We start from the raw sequence: 17,977 nt of genomic DNA on the forward strand, positions 1-17,977 counted from the left end.
AATAGGTGTGTTATTTTCCATAAACGTTGCGAACAAAGTTTGACGAAATTAATATTCATGAGTAAACACTATACCATAGTAGAAGTCATAAACCGCCTACCGCTTCCTTAGAAAAACAGTGTTACAACAGTGGCAGAGGAGGAGATGAAAATACACAATTTAAAATCTCATAAACAATGTCCATGTTAGTAATTTGAAGTAATATGCAAAACACAAAAAATAAGATGAAATTATAAATGTATAATTTATTTATGTTTGTATTTATGATCAGGCATTTAAAATGGCAGCACAATCCGCGTTGGCTTGAATGATGTCATTTCTGACTTTGCCGCGCGAGCTGCTGTCAAGCCACGGCATGAAACTCGTGTGCTGAACTGAGGTCAGCTTTGTGATTTACTCCTGGTAGAAAAGATACTTAACTGATTATATGTAAAAAAAAAAAAAAAAAAAATGAAACTGATAACCTCAACTGAATTTGACTCAAGACAACGGTTTTCTTAATTAACAGGTTGCACGGTTGCAGTATTGGAAATCAAATTTAAGTATATGTTATTTACAGAGACATGTGTTGTGTAAATATTACGTCAAGTAAGATGGTAAGGTAGATGTGTCACTGCTAAAATATTAATGTTACATTTTCTGGAGCAAAGACACAAATGAGTGCACTGCTGACATCTGCCGGAGGGTGTATCGCATGACTACGGTGGTTGTCAATTATCCTTTAGGCCTATTTAGATACAAGTCATATAACCTAAGTAACGTGTTAAAATGTAAAAATAAATAAATTGTAACATTCATTATTTATTGACGTTGATTTGGTATGAAAAAAAGAGTAAAATTAATTCAAACATTATAAAGTGAACTTGGAGACCTATTATGGTAATTATTTAATGACAGTTATCACCTTCACTTCTCTTTACAATGTCATAAGAGTTATAAAAATAAAACATTAACAGAAGGTTCAACATACAATATGAGCATTACATCATTACAAAAATGATCAAATCATGCTGTCCGTTGTAAACATAAACAAGCATAAAACACAGAAACAAGAAAACGGTTAAAGGGAAATTTTAAAATCACGATAAGTATATGCATGAATGCAGGTTCTGAGATAATGAACACAATTGCTGTCCATCTACCAAGTCAGGCCTAATGAAGTACTGAAAGGTTCAAGGGAAGACAGCTGAGGCACTGCCTCAATTAAGTCTGGAGGCTATTCCCTTAGGCTGCTCCATATGGCCAGCAAGGCCAACGCTCCGAGTTTGTGGTGAACAGACAAGAGTTGAGGGGTAGACTGAGAGTCTCCTGGGAAAGTCATGTGTTGAGGCCTGTAATTTGACCCTATTCCTTTTATTCTTTACCCATGACAATCATGCTGGCAAGATAATAAAAAGTATGTTTTGGTCTGACATAAGAAAAGAATGAAAGCTCTATGCCTTAAATTATAAACATATACAGTTTTAATAATTACTGCATGACTCTTCTGTATTAAAGCTACACACTTTGGATGTAAAAGAGGTTGTTTCAAAAATACACCCTTTTATCATAAGGCTGTCATATCCTTTACAAAATTCAGATATTACTATTTTAGATGTTGTTCTCTATCACTGTCATACTAGCTTCCTCTTCTGCTTTCGCACAGTGTTGACCATTTATCCTGATGCACCATCATGATTGTGACACTAGAGGCTGCTGTCTTCATTTATTAATCTCCCCATAAAGTAAGTTGCAATTTAAGACTGTCCCTAATGTACTTGATTTTTGTTTGTTTGACAGGACACATATAATTGATTACATATACTTCTATGGGGGCACAAAGCTCACAGATCATAAACTTTTCCGCACACATAGTCTGGGAACTCTGTAACCTTGAACTCTCTACCCAGAATAGTTGAGTATTTTAACAAATTACCATACATACCAACTGTAGAACTAAAATGGAAACATTATGTGCAATTTGTAAACATGGATGTGGATTATTGACAGAATCAAAACATTCCCATTTTTCCACATTAAAGCATTACATTTTCATACTTTGCATAAAAGGGTTGACAAATATAAATCGGCTGGTGTGTATTTTGCATTACGCTGTTTGCTTTTTCATTTTGACATTAAGTACGACAAAAATGCAAGCATTGCTGTAAAACATGCAGAACTACAGAGAGGAAACTACTTTCTCACGGCCATGTTTCATCACATTCCATGTGTCTAGCAGTGATGAAAGGGCGGCACTGGTTCATTTCTCTCCTCGATGTGATTTAATCAAGAGCCTGTGATGAGGTGAGCAAGAGAAAAAAATATAATTGACTTGTCTACATTTTTCAAAGGTTATTTAAAATTATTAACATACAGTAACTGGCCTGCTTTGCCCCAGGATAAGTTTTCTTTGTGATGCACCATAGGCTGTCTTTTATGCTGTGTTATTTTACAGTGCCATAACACGTCTAAAATTCAGACCTCTGTATTTGATTATTATTACATTTCTGTTAATCATTTCTTTTTGCGGTCTCAGTATTATTTACTGGACCATATCGAGCAGTGTGCTATTTAAAACCAAATAAAAAAAGTACTTGATCATCAGTGTATTAAGAAATAAAAATATATCTGTTCACAGGTCCAGTGTAATATCAAGTGACCCAACAAGTTTACAGGCTGACCTTTACAGTACATTCAAGGGATGGAGAGCTCATAGAGACTATTGTTATTGTTTTAGAGAACCTCCATGTAGAATGATTATTGTTTTTTGAGGGATTCGGTACAATCTACAAAACAAAAGTTATAAATCTATTCAAAGATTTATAAATAAATAAATAAGGTAAGAAGCAAAAAGTCAAAGTTAGTTATGTTTAGTGTCAATGTTCTTTTGCCTATGATATTCTATTAACACCAGGCAGCTAAATTACACATGGGTGCCATGTGTCAGGCTCCTTTAAGTGAAAAAAGCAGTGACGACCAAACATCTTTACCTTGTTGAGTAGTCAGAGGGGTAGTTCCCAACAGACTGACTCATCTATAAATTAAAGGGGTGAATTAAATCCAAAATATGCTTACATTTAGTTGTTAATTTCACTAAATGACTAATTAAAAAAGTATGTTTTTAAACTACTTTTTTTTACTGTTAATAATACTGTATATTATTAAGTAAACTGTGTGTATAGCCTACCTCATTCAGCAATGGATGAGGTAAATTGCTGTTAAACCATCTCTCTTCACCCATAAAGAGAGAAAGAAATGCATGATAAAACAATGCAGGCAGGTGGAAATAGGCAAATTCGACAACTTTCGAGTAAAAGGAATAGGGTTGCTATAGTGATCACTTCAAAAGTGAAAGAAAAGGGGGCATTATTCCCAAAATCCATTATAAAGCCCATCTAATCTAGTAAAATATGCACCCAGTGTGGGGGGAAGGGAAGGGAGGAGAAAGAGAGGGAGGGTATATGGATTGTGGGCAGTGGGCAGGAGAGGCTGTGATAACGACAGATGTCTCACAAGCCGTGGGTTTAACAGGAGGGGTGAAAGGAGAAAAAACGCCCAGTCGCAGATTGGACCTCGGGGAGAGAGTAAGACTGGGTACAACTGGATCACATTCACTACTACAGGAGAGAATAAAGTGCATGCAGTGCATTCTTTTAAACGGATTTCCAGGGTTCAAAGCAACATAAAATCAGGTAAGTAAAATATGTTTAATACTGATTTTATAGTGACTTTAAGAATATCGAGAAAATCACATGCGGTTTGGGGGACTTGATAAAAAGACATTGTTAGAGCCGAATGGATGAGCTGTCCTTTGTTCTCTTTATTTCAAGTGTCACCCATGAAAACTAAAAACTGCACAACGCACGTATCCCATATTGCAAATTAAAATAACGGAGCATGATTTTTTTTTAGCTATTTTTAGTAATAAAGACACTTTAGGTATTACACATTTTAAGTGTTTTACAAGGTTAATGATACACGTGCAACTGTGCTCCTTAAAATACTAAAAGGTCTTTATTTCTAGTTTAAGTTAAATCTATTTTTAAAAATAAAGCTGTGGGTTACAGGTAGCCCTTACCCAGTTTGATGATAGCCATGTAGTTTTCCTTTCACTGCTGTTTCTCAATATAGAACGCGTTTTAATGAAACCGAAAGCATTTTCTTGCACTAATAATAAAAAAGCTCATTCAGGCAAATGAAAAAGCTGGTCGATATAAACGGAGAAATCAAAGAGCCGGGTTGTGGGGGTGGGGAACACGCAAATCACTGTCTCTTAAAAAAATTAAAGGTTTTAGTGAGAGAAACACAATTATGTATCGTATTATCAAACGCCATTTGCACGAGTTTAAAATCAGTGTTAACTTTATTTTTCTCATATCTTTGAATATTTGCATATTCTGTAGTGTCTCGTGTAGGCACGAAACCTTAACTGGATAAGAAATATCTTTACTGCAACGATACCATTATGTTTTACTGATTATGATTAATAGGTTAAAATGCGTAAAAATGCGCTTTTTTTCTTAGGCTGATCACTATCATGTAGCGTATCCAGAGAAGTGGGATATGATGGTTCAAATAATTTATACAGTGTTTTGTCCGATATCAAGTGGTTTTACATCAACGTATGAATAAGTGACTTATTCTTTGCAAAACCATCAGAGGGTAGCCTATAAAGCGTACTGGTAGAGAGCGCTGTAAGTGGCTGTAATGAAAACTGCTGGCGGTGTCTTCAATAAAAGATGACACAGACAGCAGCTGGGCTCAGCTGCAGCAGGTCGAGTTGGTGCATGACTGCGCATCCTGGCTTGTTTGCCCCAGTGCAGCACTATGGACAGCTCCTATTTAAGCCCCACCATGCTGCACAGTTAAACTTATATTAGGAAAAATTCAGAATTTTAAGAAATTTCAGTACATCTTCATTTTTTTAAAATCAGGTTTTCATTAGATTCTCACAAATGTATTATATATCCATATATTATTCCAAAATATTTGTTATTTAGTATTATGACACACATCAACTTATTACAGATTAACTAGGTTGCTTGTTAAGTAAACCTTTTGGCAAAAAGGGGAAGTTGCTGTAAACTGAAACTTTAAATGAATGCTAAGCTAACAATAAAATGACATTACATAATTTTTTCTGTTGACAATTTAAGACTATTTGTTCTCTGTGCAATGAGTTGCTCAGATATGGTTCCTAAATACTGTGCTAAAGCCCCATTTGACATATATGGGAAACCTGCATGCTCAGTTGTGTGTTATCTAATCAGCCTTTTCATTGAATGTTATCTTTTACTTCACCAACCTTAACTGGTTTACCAATCCGAAACCAGACACAAATTATGCATTTGGAGCTTAAAGGGAAACTGAGTGACTGTTTCATATTCTTTTCATTTGTAGTATAATACAGATTGCTTGACTGAGATTTAGACACATTACATTACATTTGACTTGTTAGTTTTAAACTTGGCCGTATTTTTTTTCTTTTTCAAGGATTTAAAAGTAAAAAGTGTTCAATACAATTATAATTATATATAGTCAGTGGACATTCTCTTGACATCAACACTTATCCAAAAATGTAGAGTAGTTGAAGTAAGAGAGTTTACAAGAATATACAAATAAATTCACATCCAGTCACTGTTTGTCCTTAAGCCACATCCTCCTCCTCAGCAGTATTTGGACTGCATTCAAAGTCCTTGGCAGAGATTACCTTGAGTTGAAATAACTGATTGAGTGCCCTTTATAAGGACAGACAAAATGGTCCATTTGGGCAAATTTATGAAGTTTACAATATGAAATGGTCCGGTGTTTATAACCTAATGCAATATGTTCTTTCATTCCGCAGAAGACATCATGGGAGGCAAGCTAAGTAAAAAGAAGAAGGGATATGATGTCAGTGACCCTAAAGAAAAGAAAGAGGAAGGTGCTGTGGAAGCAGTTGCCCCGTCTGAGAAGAAGGCAGAATCTCCTGTTACTGAAGCAGAAGCAGTGCCTCAAGAGGCTGCAGTAGAAAGTGTAGCAGCCACAGTGGGGAATGAGCAGGCTGCCTCTCCCTCAAAAACAGATTCCGAGGTGAAGAAAGACAATGCTATACCAGAAGAACCAGTGTCTGCGACAGAGTCATCTACTGCTGCGCCAGAGAAACCAGAAAGTGAAGCGAAGGAACAAGCGGTGACACCAGCAGCAGAAGCACCAGCACCTGTATCAAAGGCCCTTACACCAGAGGTGCCAGCACCTGCGTCAGAGGCACCAGCGGCAGACGTAACAGAGAAGCCTGTAGCAGATGTTCCACCAGCTGCACCAGAGAAACCAGTAGCAGAGAAACCTGCTGCTGCAACCGAGGAACCAGCAGCTGTATCTGAAGTCCAAGTGGCAGAGGAACCTGCAGTTGCATCTAAGGAACCAGCAGTTTCATCAGAGGTGCCAGTTGTAGAGGAACCTGCATTTGTATCTAAGGAACTGTCAGCTACACCTGAGACACCATTAGCAGAGAAAACTGCAGCTACACCTGAGGAACCAGCAGCTTTGCCAGAGCAATCTGTGGCAGAAAAACCTACACCTGAGGAACCAGCAGCTGTGCCAGAGGCAACGGTGACAGAGAAACCTGAAGTTACACCTGAGGAACCGGCAGCTGTGCTAGAGGCAACAGTGACGGAGGAACCTGCAGCTACACCTGAGAAACCAGTAACTTTAGCAGTGGCACCAGTGACTGAGGAACCTGCAGCTACACCTGAGGAACCGGCAGCTGTGTCAGAGACACCAGTGAAAGAGGAACCTGCAGCTACACCCGAGGAACCGGCAGCTGTGTCAGAGACACCAGTGAAAGAGGAACCTGCAGCTACACCTGAGGAACCAGCAGCTGTGTCAGAGGGACCAGTGACCGAGGAACCTGCAGCTACACCTGAGGAACCGGCACCTGTGCCAGAGACACCTGTGGTGGTGGAATCTGTAACAGTACCTGAAAGTCCAGTAAATGTGCAGGAGTCACCAGTGGCAGAGCCACCTGCAGCTGTGCCAGAGGAACCACTATCTTCCCCTCCACTTGTATCTTCTCCAGTAGAACCTGTTACAGAACAGATTACTGAGGAAGTAGTTGAGAAGATTACAAATGGCAATGAAGTGTCCACTGAAATCACAGAAGCCACAAAGGCAGTGCCAGAACCAGAGACTGTCACGGAGGCAGCAGCTCCAGAGGCAGTTACTGAGGCTGCCCCAGTGCCTGAGCCTGTTTCCGAAGCCTTGAGTAAGGCAGAGGTAGAGGAAGCTGTGTCTAGTCCAGAGAAACCTGAGCCTGTGTCTGAAACTACTGCACCTCCTGAGGCCACACTAATACAAGAAAAGCCTGAGCCATCCCCAGGGCCAACAGAACCTGAGCCTACACCAGAGCAAAAGAGCACAGAGGAGTCCATCCCTGCGATTGTCATCTTAGAATCAACCTCATCCAATGAGATCTCTGAGGAAGTTGTGAAGCTAAGTAATGGAGAGTGTGAGAATGCTGCTTCAGCCGAGGAGGCTGTATCAACTCCCATTGAAGTAAATGGAAAGTGCCATGAGCACGCACCAGAGGATCCCCACGTGGATGTCTCCGAGCCTCCAGCTGAAGAATGTGTGAACGGTGTGAAGGAAGAGGAATCCCCTCAGGAACAAAGTGAATGTGGACTGAAAAAGGACTTGAGTGTGGCTGCTGACATTCAGGTTCCACTTCCAGTTGGTGACATGGTAGAGGTGCCACAGTGAGTCGACCTAATCTAAGAAGCAAACCGTAAATGTGAATATTGATGCAAACTAAGAAAACAATCGCCTGATAACACAGGCTTTCCGAAAAAATGTCAAAGATGCCTGTTGTGGTTTCCAAGGCAAAATGAATTTCTGGTTAACCAAAAAGAAATACCACCCAATAGCTAGTAGAGCAGGAAACACCCGTAAGAAAGACTTAAATGAAATTGGAGAAAGAATGAGAGAGAGAGAGAGAGAGAGAAAGAAAGAGAGAGAGAGATTGAGTAGGGGAGAGAACAGTGTTTGAAATGTTTGTGCCCTGTGTCCTGCTGTCATTGGAGAGGGCAAGCTTTCAGGTCTGGTGAATATTTAAGCCAGAGAGAAGATGATTACACACGGACTGACATTAAAATTAAAAACAAGTTGGCAGAACAGAAATTGGATGGTAACAGTGGCAAAAAAAATGAACTGAATGAATAATTTTATCTTTTTGTGTGAGTCTGATGCGTATTAAATGGTTGATTGGATTAGCATTTAATATTATATAATCTAATTTAGACCACATCATTTCTGTCACCATGTATTAAGGAGATTTGAGGATGAAGCATTTTGAATTTTTCATGATGGGAAACAGTTAGGAATGTTCATTTAACTTAATGGCTTGGCTTAGACAATAAAACCACTCTCTGTTATACCTTAAGAATGGTTCTTTCCTTTTTGCACATGTATTTTTCCCGAATGTTTTGATGAATTGGCGCTTAGATGTGAATTTTTTTTTAATTGTGCAATATTTAAAGAATTATTTCAAATAAATGTATAATACAATCTGGCTGGCTCATGCAGAGCATAGATTCATTTATATCACTACAGAATGCGTATGCAGTGCTTTGGCACAAAAAAAAAATATTGGGGGGAGTTTTCTTAACAGCTGCAACAGTTACATTTCAGTCCTGCCTTTCTTCCGACATTTTGTTTGGTAGTGCAGGTCACCATTCCAGCATGTCCTAGGAGTCATTGACTTTGTAAATTTGTTTTGTGGGGCTGGATTTCACACACGTGTTGTTTTGAGCAATGTGGAACATGGCTATGCATTTAAATGTCTGTTCAATGCTAAATTCACCCACGCTACAGAAGACTTGGCTAGCCTGAGAGTGGATTTCCAGCCCATTCCTGTGAAAGCATATGGCTTTTAGCATAACTAAAGGGGATACAGTGCACTGCAGCACACTGCAGTGGGGGGAACAGGACTGGGGAAGATTTTTGGCTTAAAAGGAGGAGCTCTGGTACAGCGTGAAGGGGGAGCAGCCATGACAAAAAATATAATCGCGCTTTACCTTCAGACATGATTTACAAATGCGCACAACATCTGCATGTAGAGCAGAAGATAGCCAACAGAGGCAAAACACTCAAATTAAAACACATAACTTTTAGAGTTTTAAAGTATTTCTAACATGGCACTTTCACTTATTCTTTAACAGATAAGAGGGCTAGTCTGACATGTGCTAATTCACATAAATTATTTAGAAAGAGGATTTTTTTTATGTGTTTGGTTTCATAAAGGCACACCATAGGCGGGCATGAGAAAAACCTTGAGACTGAAAAATCTGGAAATATCTGAAGGTTCCCAAGTGTCCTTTCTCAGCACCATAATGTACTCCTCCACATACCAAGCATGAATTCTTGGGTTTCTTAAAAAAATCAGGCGTACAGATTTATGAAAGGAATGTTCTCTAAAGCTGAGGGGGGTGATGGGGTTAGGGTGGATTAACTCATTGTTTTTTAAAGTCTGAGAAACTTTTTAATACAAACCATCAAAAAAAAAGTTTACTTCAATACTGCATGTAAGCATCTGGTTTAGGGGTCTGTGTTCAATGGTGATTTAAGGGGAGTGTAAGGAATTTTCAACACAAGGTGTCCAGTTTCCCCATCCTACTCTGGTTAGGAGTGAGGTTCTTTCCTTTCTACATCCTACATCTCTCGCTCTCTCACTCCAGTATTCCTCTCTTTTTGTTAGCTTTTATGCACAACAGATGAGAGGCCCTTCTTGCATCTTGATTTAAAGACCTTCTACACAGTGCATAGTTGTGTAGCCCCAGCTGCAGTGCTTGGATACACCAGTGCTATGTGTTCTATACTGGTGGCTTGGCACAAAACTGAGGTTGCTTTCCTGTCTCTTTCTACCCACGAGGAAATGTAATCCTTCACTTTCTACTCCCCTATACTCTATTTAAAATACAAGAAAGGGTATAGATCAAAGCCCACATTTTCAAAGCAAATGCAAATAGCTCTAATTTTTACTTTTTAGTTCCATTTGATTTTGTGCCAGTAAGCTTAAGAGGTGGGGCTTCATTATTGCATTTTCAATAATCATCTGTTTTTATACAATTTACATGTAAAATAGGAACTTTATAGTATGAAAAAAATTCCTATGGGAAGCAATTTAGAGCATTGGTTTTAATTGTAAATTGAAAAAATCAACAAAACCTGAAAGAAATATGTGTTCGGCTCTCACAGTTTCTTATTATTTTATTATTCTTATTGCTCCATACTGATTCAATTCAACAGTCATCTGTGGTTCAGGTCACACTGCTATTACAGACCTATGCACCTTGTCTCACCTGTAAACACACTTGAAAAATGAACCTAGTAGCCTCTTTCTAACACCAATTTTTTTCCTGTGGAGTCAAAACTCAGTGTATTTAAAAATGGTTGAAAACTCCAAGGGGGAATCCCTTTGTTTTTTCCCTCTTACTCTCTTTGTGATTGATGGCCTGGCAATGCTCTGCCCATCTGTGCAGCTGCTCTATAATGCAGTCATTATATGCAGGCCTGCAGAAGCCTTTTTAGTCTGAGCTCAGTTATAGTTACAACCAGTATTGATCCACGAGTTAGCTTAATGGCCACTAAGAGCGCTGGGTCTGTTTCTTTACCCTTTCCCCTCTATCGCTCATGCTCTTCTTCCTTTGGTTTTTTTTTCGTTCTCTCTCCCTCCCCCTGCTTACACGCATTGCACATTCCCTCTGCCTGTATCCATTCAAGGTCTGCAGCACAAAGTTTTGTAAAAAGGCCAAGCAAAATGTACGTTTGAGAGATGAGGAAAGGCAAGACATGCGAAGAGTGGGGCTTCTGTATGGGTGTGTGAGTGTGGGCTAGTGACAGTCCCAGCATGGAGCCTCTATATGAGGGAAGACGTGTCTTTGTTGTTTTGCCCAACCCCCCCGTCCTCTGTTCCTTTCTCCCCTTCAGCCATTAGGGGAGAGAGAATTTTATACCCTGACATTTAATCATTCTAGACCATTAAACAGAGGCAGGATGAACCAAAAGCCGCGTGCCAAACAGAGCTCATTTTGCCCCGAACAGCATTATGATCCAGCTATACTGAGGCATGTGGCGTTTGATGTTTTACACATTCCTTTGCGGACTTTAAAGATGCTGTAGCTGCTTAGAGCAAGAGTTTGCTGTAGTTAATGATGTTCAAAGATTAATTTATCATAATCTTGTTGCAAATATGTACAAACTGACATTTTGTGAGCAGCAGCTGGGGTTGTAATTCCATATAATCAGAGAATATGTGTATATGTATATATAGAATAGAAACTGTATTTATCTTGGCATAGATGAATAATAAGAGCTCTGTAAATGGTAATGACATATCATGAGCCTCAAACACGTTTGTTTCCTCATTTTTATGTAAACCTCGTGCATGCTAAACATAGCTGGGTAACATGTGGATCTCAACATAACACTGACTGTTATGTCACTGTTGAGATGTACGCCACCAACAGTAAATTACACATTAAATTAAAGAATAATTATGATATTTAACACTTTGGGCCCTATTTTAACGATCTGAAACGCAAGTGCGAAGCGCAATGTGCAAGTGACTTTGTGGGCGGATCTTGGGCGCTGTTGCTATTTTCCCGGTGGGAGAAATAACTTGTGCGCCAGGCGCAAATCAATAAGGGGTTGGTCTGAAGTAGGTTCATTATTCATAGGTGTGGTTTGGGCGTAACGTCAAATAAACCAATCAGAACGCTATCCAACATTCCCTTTAAATGCAAGGGCGCAAGTTCCATTGCGGGTTGCTATTATTATGACGGATTTACCAGGCGCACGCCAGCAGCGGTTCACAGCCGAGGAGACCGACGTTCTTGTAAGAGCAGTCAAAGACAGAGAAGTTGTTTTGTATGGAGATAGGAGAAACCCACCCAAATCAGCGTAGGTTAAACAGGCGTGAGAGGAATTAGCCACAATTGTCTCATCAGCTGGCATCACCATCGTTGCGCCAAGCGCTACAATGATGTCGGGAGATGGGGGAATCCCAAGCTTGCCAGCATAAATCGGGCACACCGTGTAACGGGAGGTGGATCTGCCTCAGGACCTGACGCCAGCAGAGGACATTGCTGCGTCCACCCTCACTGCTGAAAGGGTTTGGGGGCTTTGAAATCGGACCCAAGAAACGCAAGCAAGGTCCAACCCCAAAGTACACTTACAAATCAAGTTCATATACATTAAGGTTTCTTATGAAAATATTTTAATCGTTATTTGCATGAGAATTTTTTTAACGCAGCCACACAATAAATAAAAACTATCACCACAATGCTCACCACAATGATTCCCCTTATCTCGTGTAATAATATTTTTTTAGTGTAACAATTTATGATTTGCAAAAATAACTGTTGCATCTGTGTAGATTAGATAAGCAAAGTATGTGCGCGGCGTTGTGCACGCTATACATTATGGTCAAGCATGCGCCCTTAAAATAGCATAATGAACCATGCGCAACGCGCCACTGACTTTAGACTAGTTTTTTTTTGGTCAGTGGCGCAATTGTTTTTTGAAACTGCAAAATAGCATCAGGGATGGTTTGCGCCGCAACACGCCTCCTTTTTTGCGCTGAACCGCCTAGGGAGCGCAAGTTCATTCCCTAGTTTGCCGACGTGCGTCTGTGGAGGGAAAAACCCGCTGTGCGCCGGTGCAAAATACGAATGATAGATGCGTCACTGACAAAGTCAATTGCGCTGGGTGCAAGATAGGGCCCTTTGAGTCTCATTTCTGGTTTGTTTTGGATGAACTACAGTGATGGACACTAAAATTTTGACACTGGGTCATGTCTTGACTTATTGACTCGTTTAGAAGTGTCTCTTAATGTAATTAAAACAACACTTAACGTTCATTTTCAAAACTGTGCTACTCACCCAGTGGTTCGTGGTGTTCGTTGATGATTAAAAACAAATATATCGGCGCAATGTATGATTTCAATCCGTGTTTTTTGCTATAGTGAAACTATACCTCACAACCGCACAGTTTTGAAAATGAACGTTTAGTGTTGTTTTTATGACATGTTTGTGCATGGTCATTGACTTCCATTCTGAAGCAGTCAAGAGACGCTTCTAAACCAGTCAAAAAGTCAAGACACGACCCATTGTCAAAATTTCAGTGTCCATCACTGTAGTTCATCCAAAACAAACCAGAAATGAGACTCAAAGTGTTGAATACCGGAATTATCCTTTAAGTACAAAGTTAAAGTTAAAATGTTTACTAATGTGAGCTACTGACATGAGCCTCAGAGCAGAGCAGAGCCAATCAGAGCAGGGCCAATCAGAGCAAAGCTCAACATTATTATTCATGACCCTTCCAAATAGGGCAAAAATAGATCATTTCATTCAAAGGACAAATCCTAGGGTTGTAAATGGACATGTAAAAATGTTTCTTGATAATTTTTTGCACTTAATAAAATTGCATACCTTATATGTAAATATCAAAGAACAATTTAACATATTATTTCAATGCATTCTTTGACACCTTTAAAATACTAAATTTACTTTCCTATTATAAATCGCTGATGTTAAAAAGGATAAATTAGCTGTTTCTTAATATTTCAGAGGGTGGCCAAATTTCGTATGCCTCCACTGAGCTCAATCTGTTCTCTACTGGAGGTGATGCTTTGAATACAGGGGAAAGTCATGTTAGGGGTACACAGCATCTGCTCTGTGATTACCCTGTCAATTGGAGAACGCAAGCCTCCTACCATGTTCGGGAACTAAATTAGATTTGATTTGAAAAAATTTTTTAATACAACATGCAATAATGTTAGTAACGGTTTCTCGTGTAGGGTTTAAATTTCATGGGTATTTTACACGGAAATCATCAATAGATTTGCATGTCACTAAACTAAAAATACCCAGACATAGAGAGGGGACTTTGCCTGATCATTCACAGCAGTCCAACACACATCGCATATACAAACACTATTACCCACAAACACAACTTTTCTCAGATCTGTATCTTTAAAACAGTAATTATTAAAATCAGTAACTAGGAAATGGAAACACAAGTTGCATGTGTGCGAGGGTTTAGGATTAAATATTAAAACTATGTTGCACTCGGTCACCTTGAGCAAAAGAACATCGAAGGCAGGCTTGAAAACATAGAAATCTCAAATTTCTATTCTTCAATGCAGAAAACAGTCTGCTAGTTACAATGTATCTGAAACCACAGTTATTATGTACTCAAAGGGAAGAAGCAGTGCTCACTCATCAAAACTACTTCTGCTAAAAGTTTTCAAAAACACTGGCTAGTAAAAATGCCATCATAACTGGGTTGTCAAAGAGTAGATGCCATAATAATAATTAGATAAATCTGAGCAGATTTTTCTCTAACATATCTCATCTCTAGTAGTACAATATGCAGTAGTTTGACCAGTTTAGTTAGCCATACATAGTAACATATAGTAGCAATCTAAAAATTCAACCTTATAGAGATGACCTTGATTTGTAGGAGCATGTGGGTGACACCCGAATCAGAGGCCTTGCTTACTTTAGACAAAGCTGTCCAAGAGTCTGTCACACTGAATTATTTATTAATAAGATGAACGTTTGCGGGGACTTGAGGGAGAGAGTACGGGTGAGAGAAATGTGTGTCTGTCAGGGTGTGTTGGCAGATAAGAGTATACGTCTGTTTGCATGGTGTGTTTGGGTGATGCAGTTATCTATTCTACAGTTCTGGTTGTTTGAAAATCTATAATGATCTGTCAACGCATGTCACAGGCCACTCATGCTAGAGGTCATTGATGCCGTTACAATGTAGTTTGGAACCTTATAAGTAAATTATAAGGAATAGTTATGATGAGAAATACATTGGTAGTATCAAACAAAAATACATACAGGAGCATAGCATTTCTCTTGGTTTGTAAAGTTATAGCACTTCTAAATGCTATATTAATGGGTTTGTCTGCCATCTTGGATTGTTATCCATCGAGCTTGTTGCAATGTATTGTGGGATTGGCAATCACACAGTGTGAAGCGCTGATAAAGCTGTGATGTTCAAGCCCTACAGTGCTATCTCTCACACACAGCTTTCAGTCAGACTATTAGAACATTGACGCTAATTCAACCCTTGTCTCTACACTTAAGCAGTTCAACCCCATCAATGTGACATATTCTCCATAATAAAATACTTATATTGAACACAATTTGGTATTTGAAGAAAACATAATATTTATTTGACAGTTCTGATACCTGCATTCTCTATTATGTATAAACATAAAATCAAGTCATAGATTAGATTTGAAGGTCTCACCCCTTTAGGGCGAGTCAGCGTTTGTTATGTCAACACTCATTTGAGTCTGAAAAGCTCAACATTAATGTGACAACCTTCCACTGTAAAAAATTCTGTAGAAATTGCAGCTGGGTTGCCTGTAATTTACCGTAGATTTAAATTTATGTTTTTTACTGGCAACATTTTGTTCAAAGTTAAATGAGCATTAAACGTTTACAAGTCTTTGTCTTTACAGAGTAAAAGTAAAAAAAAAGCATCAAGCAAAACATTCTGGGAAACAAAGAATTCCCAGAATGCTTTGCATGAGGCTGTTATAGTATAGTTTTATGTAAAGATAAAGACTTGTTAATATGTAAAATTTATTTAACTGAACAAACTCTTGCCAGTAAATACATAAATTTAAATCTACGGTAAATTATCGGCAACCCAGCTGCAATAACAATGTAATTTCTACAGATTTTTTTTGTAGTGTACAGTACCAGGAGTTAGTAAACACAAATCACAAATTACTATTTTTAATATTACTTATATAAATGACCTCAGAGGGAATTTTCATGTAGGGGAGAGCGGGGGCGAAAGTACAATTTTTCAGAAAAACTTAATTTTAAAAGATAATGTTATAGAATACAGAGATATATTTTGCTGTGGTCAATAACTCACAAAGGTGGTCTATCAATACAAGGTGAAATTTTGTAAAAATGTAAAACGACTTCAGTATAATTTCACTTTAAACATACTTAAGTAGTGAATTCTTACTTTCGACCCCACCTGCAGGGACGAAAGTTACACACAGGTGAGTCAAAAGTAACACAACACAATAAAACAAGATAGATTTTTGTGTTACACATGTTTTTATTAAATGTACATGACTATGACCTCGTAACTGCAGACATCAAATGTATCTAAATGTTTTATCAAATGTTTAAAAAGCAACCAACAGTACAAACTTAAATTGTTGAGGATAAAATATTTTTTTCAACAGTTTGAACATTATTAAATTAAAAGAAATCAAATTAGAAAAAAATAAATTTTCAACATATACAATAGTATTAGAAGCGGGACAAAAGTAACAAAAGTCTCCTCACATTTAAATAAAAAAATACTGCTTTAGGAATCTATTTATCATGGTTGAAATATTTACTTATCATAAATGAAAACAGAGTCGTACCTGGCCAGCTGAAATAAATTTTCAGGCTTTCTAAAACTTTGTTACTACCAGGCTCTAGATCAATGGTCCTGATAAGATTCATTAACACAATAAAGCCAGAGAGTAGCGATAGAGAGAACATATTATTATTATCAAAGTCAATTTATGACAATTCTGTTTACATGCCAGCTATTTGCTATGTTTCTATGTCATATCGCATTCCTAAGTTACAATATTATGCACTATGGACTTGCATAGGGAAAGCTGTGACCAGTGATTGCATTAAATAGCCAATAATCTGTAATGGTTTACAGAATACACACATTAGAGATGAGAGAGGGAATAAATAGGAAGGAATGCAGTTAACACATTAGGAAAGGGGTTCTGAGGTAGCTTCAAACAAAAAGGCTCAAATGCAATGAGTGACTGAGGGAGCTCCCGGATTACCAAACTGGTGGTTGGGCCTCATTCATTTGTTTCTCTTCCTTCTGAACTTTACATACTGTTCACCTCCTCTTCTATCGACTTACCATATGCCCACATCACCATGCCTCCAGGGGCTGAAGCACAGGACAGATCTGCTCCAGCTGTCATGACTCCTACAACCCTGAACCTGTAGAGATGCCATGAATCAAAGCATGTGAGAGAGGAAACAAGAGGGGGGGAAACATTTGATATATCAAACATCTTGAGTCCATTATGCATATGTTGTACAGTAAAAGCCTCCGGCTAACGTATCAGTTTATCTTCATATCATTGGATAAGAAGAGAAATAAGAGGAAGTGGAAGTCTGTACGGTTTAATACCGAACATTTAATACTTAATTTGTTATATCAGGTCACATTAAAACTGTACTGGAAATAATTCATAATATTTATTTTTGTCTCAGATTTTACCTTTTGCTTGTATACATATATATATGTAGTATTAAAAACAGTATAAACGTATAAGCTCAAGTGTCAAGTATTTAGGGTAAACTCCCCTTCCACTTGAGCAATAGCAGGCAGCTGCAGGATCTCTTAAACCTAAATGAAATTAAATCCTAATTTCTAATTCTAATTGAATGAATGATCTAATTGACTTCAGTCTCCTCAAAAAACCTCAAGATGTGTTTTGTGCCAAGATAGGTCACACTAAATACTGACTGATGCCTGAAGAAGACATTTACTTCTTAAAATGGTTCTGTTTTAAATGTTGTGTACGTATTTCCTGTATTTTCTGTTTGTATCTTGAAAAAGAGTGAAAAATAAATATGGATGGCCATTAAAACTTTGCTAAACCAATAAAGCTGGTGATGGTTGCCACCCTGTAATAGGCCTACTATAATCCATGATAATCCTAAACTATTTATTTAGTGAATTTTTTCAAATTATTTTACAGATGCTTTTATCCTTTTTTTTTTCAGTTATAGGGATGCATTCAAGTGATATATTTTTATCAGTCAGTATCATGTCATGTGTGAGATCTTGGGAGTAAACCACCAGCCTTTTGCACTGCTAACACAATGGTCTACCAACTGAGATGCAGGAACACCGAATATACCTTGCTGTTTTTGATGCATGTACTAAAAAGACT

At 38.2% G+C, this 17,977-nt stretch overlaps 1 protein-coding gene and 1 long non-coding RNA gene across 2 annotated transcripts; one reads left to right on the forward strand and one right to left on the reverse strand.

Moving 5' to 3' along the window:
- Positions 1-2,146: 2,146 nt before the first annotated feature.
- LOC135778757 (uncharacterized) lies at positions 2,147-5,816 on the reverse strand. Its single transcript, XR_010544618.2, has 4 exons — positions 4,058-5,816; positions 3,167-3,210; positions 2,970-3,013; positions 2,147-2,273 (listed from the first exon to the last, which is right to left on the reverse strand). It is a non-coding gene; the product is annotated as an uncharacterized lncRNA (long non-coding RNA).
- Positions 2,264-8,520, forward strand: LOC135778756 (uncharacterized). Its single transcript, XM_065289291.1, has 3 exons — positions 2,264-2,283; positions 3,511-3,671; positions 5,825-8,520. The coding sequence occupies exons 1-3, from the start codon at positions 2,279-2,281 to the stop codon at positions 7,714-7,716; spliced, it is 2,058 nt and encodes a 685-aa protein (XP_065145363.1). The 5' UTR covers positions 2,264-2,278; the 3' UTR covers positions 7,717-8,520.
- The last annotated feature ends 9,457 nt before the right edge of the window (positions 8,521-17,977 follow it).

The sequence above is a fragment of the Paramisgurnus dabryanus genome, chromosome 2, assembly GCF_030506205.2.
Source record: "Paramisgurnus dabryanus chromosome 2, PD_genome_1.1, whole genome shotgun sequence".
NCBI classification, from domain to species: domain Eukaryota; kingdom Metazoa; phylum Chordata; class Actinopteri; order Cypriniformes; family Cobitidae; genus Paramisgurnus; species Paramisgurnus dabryanus.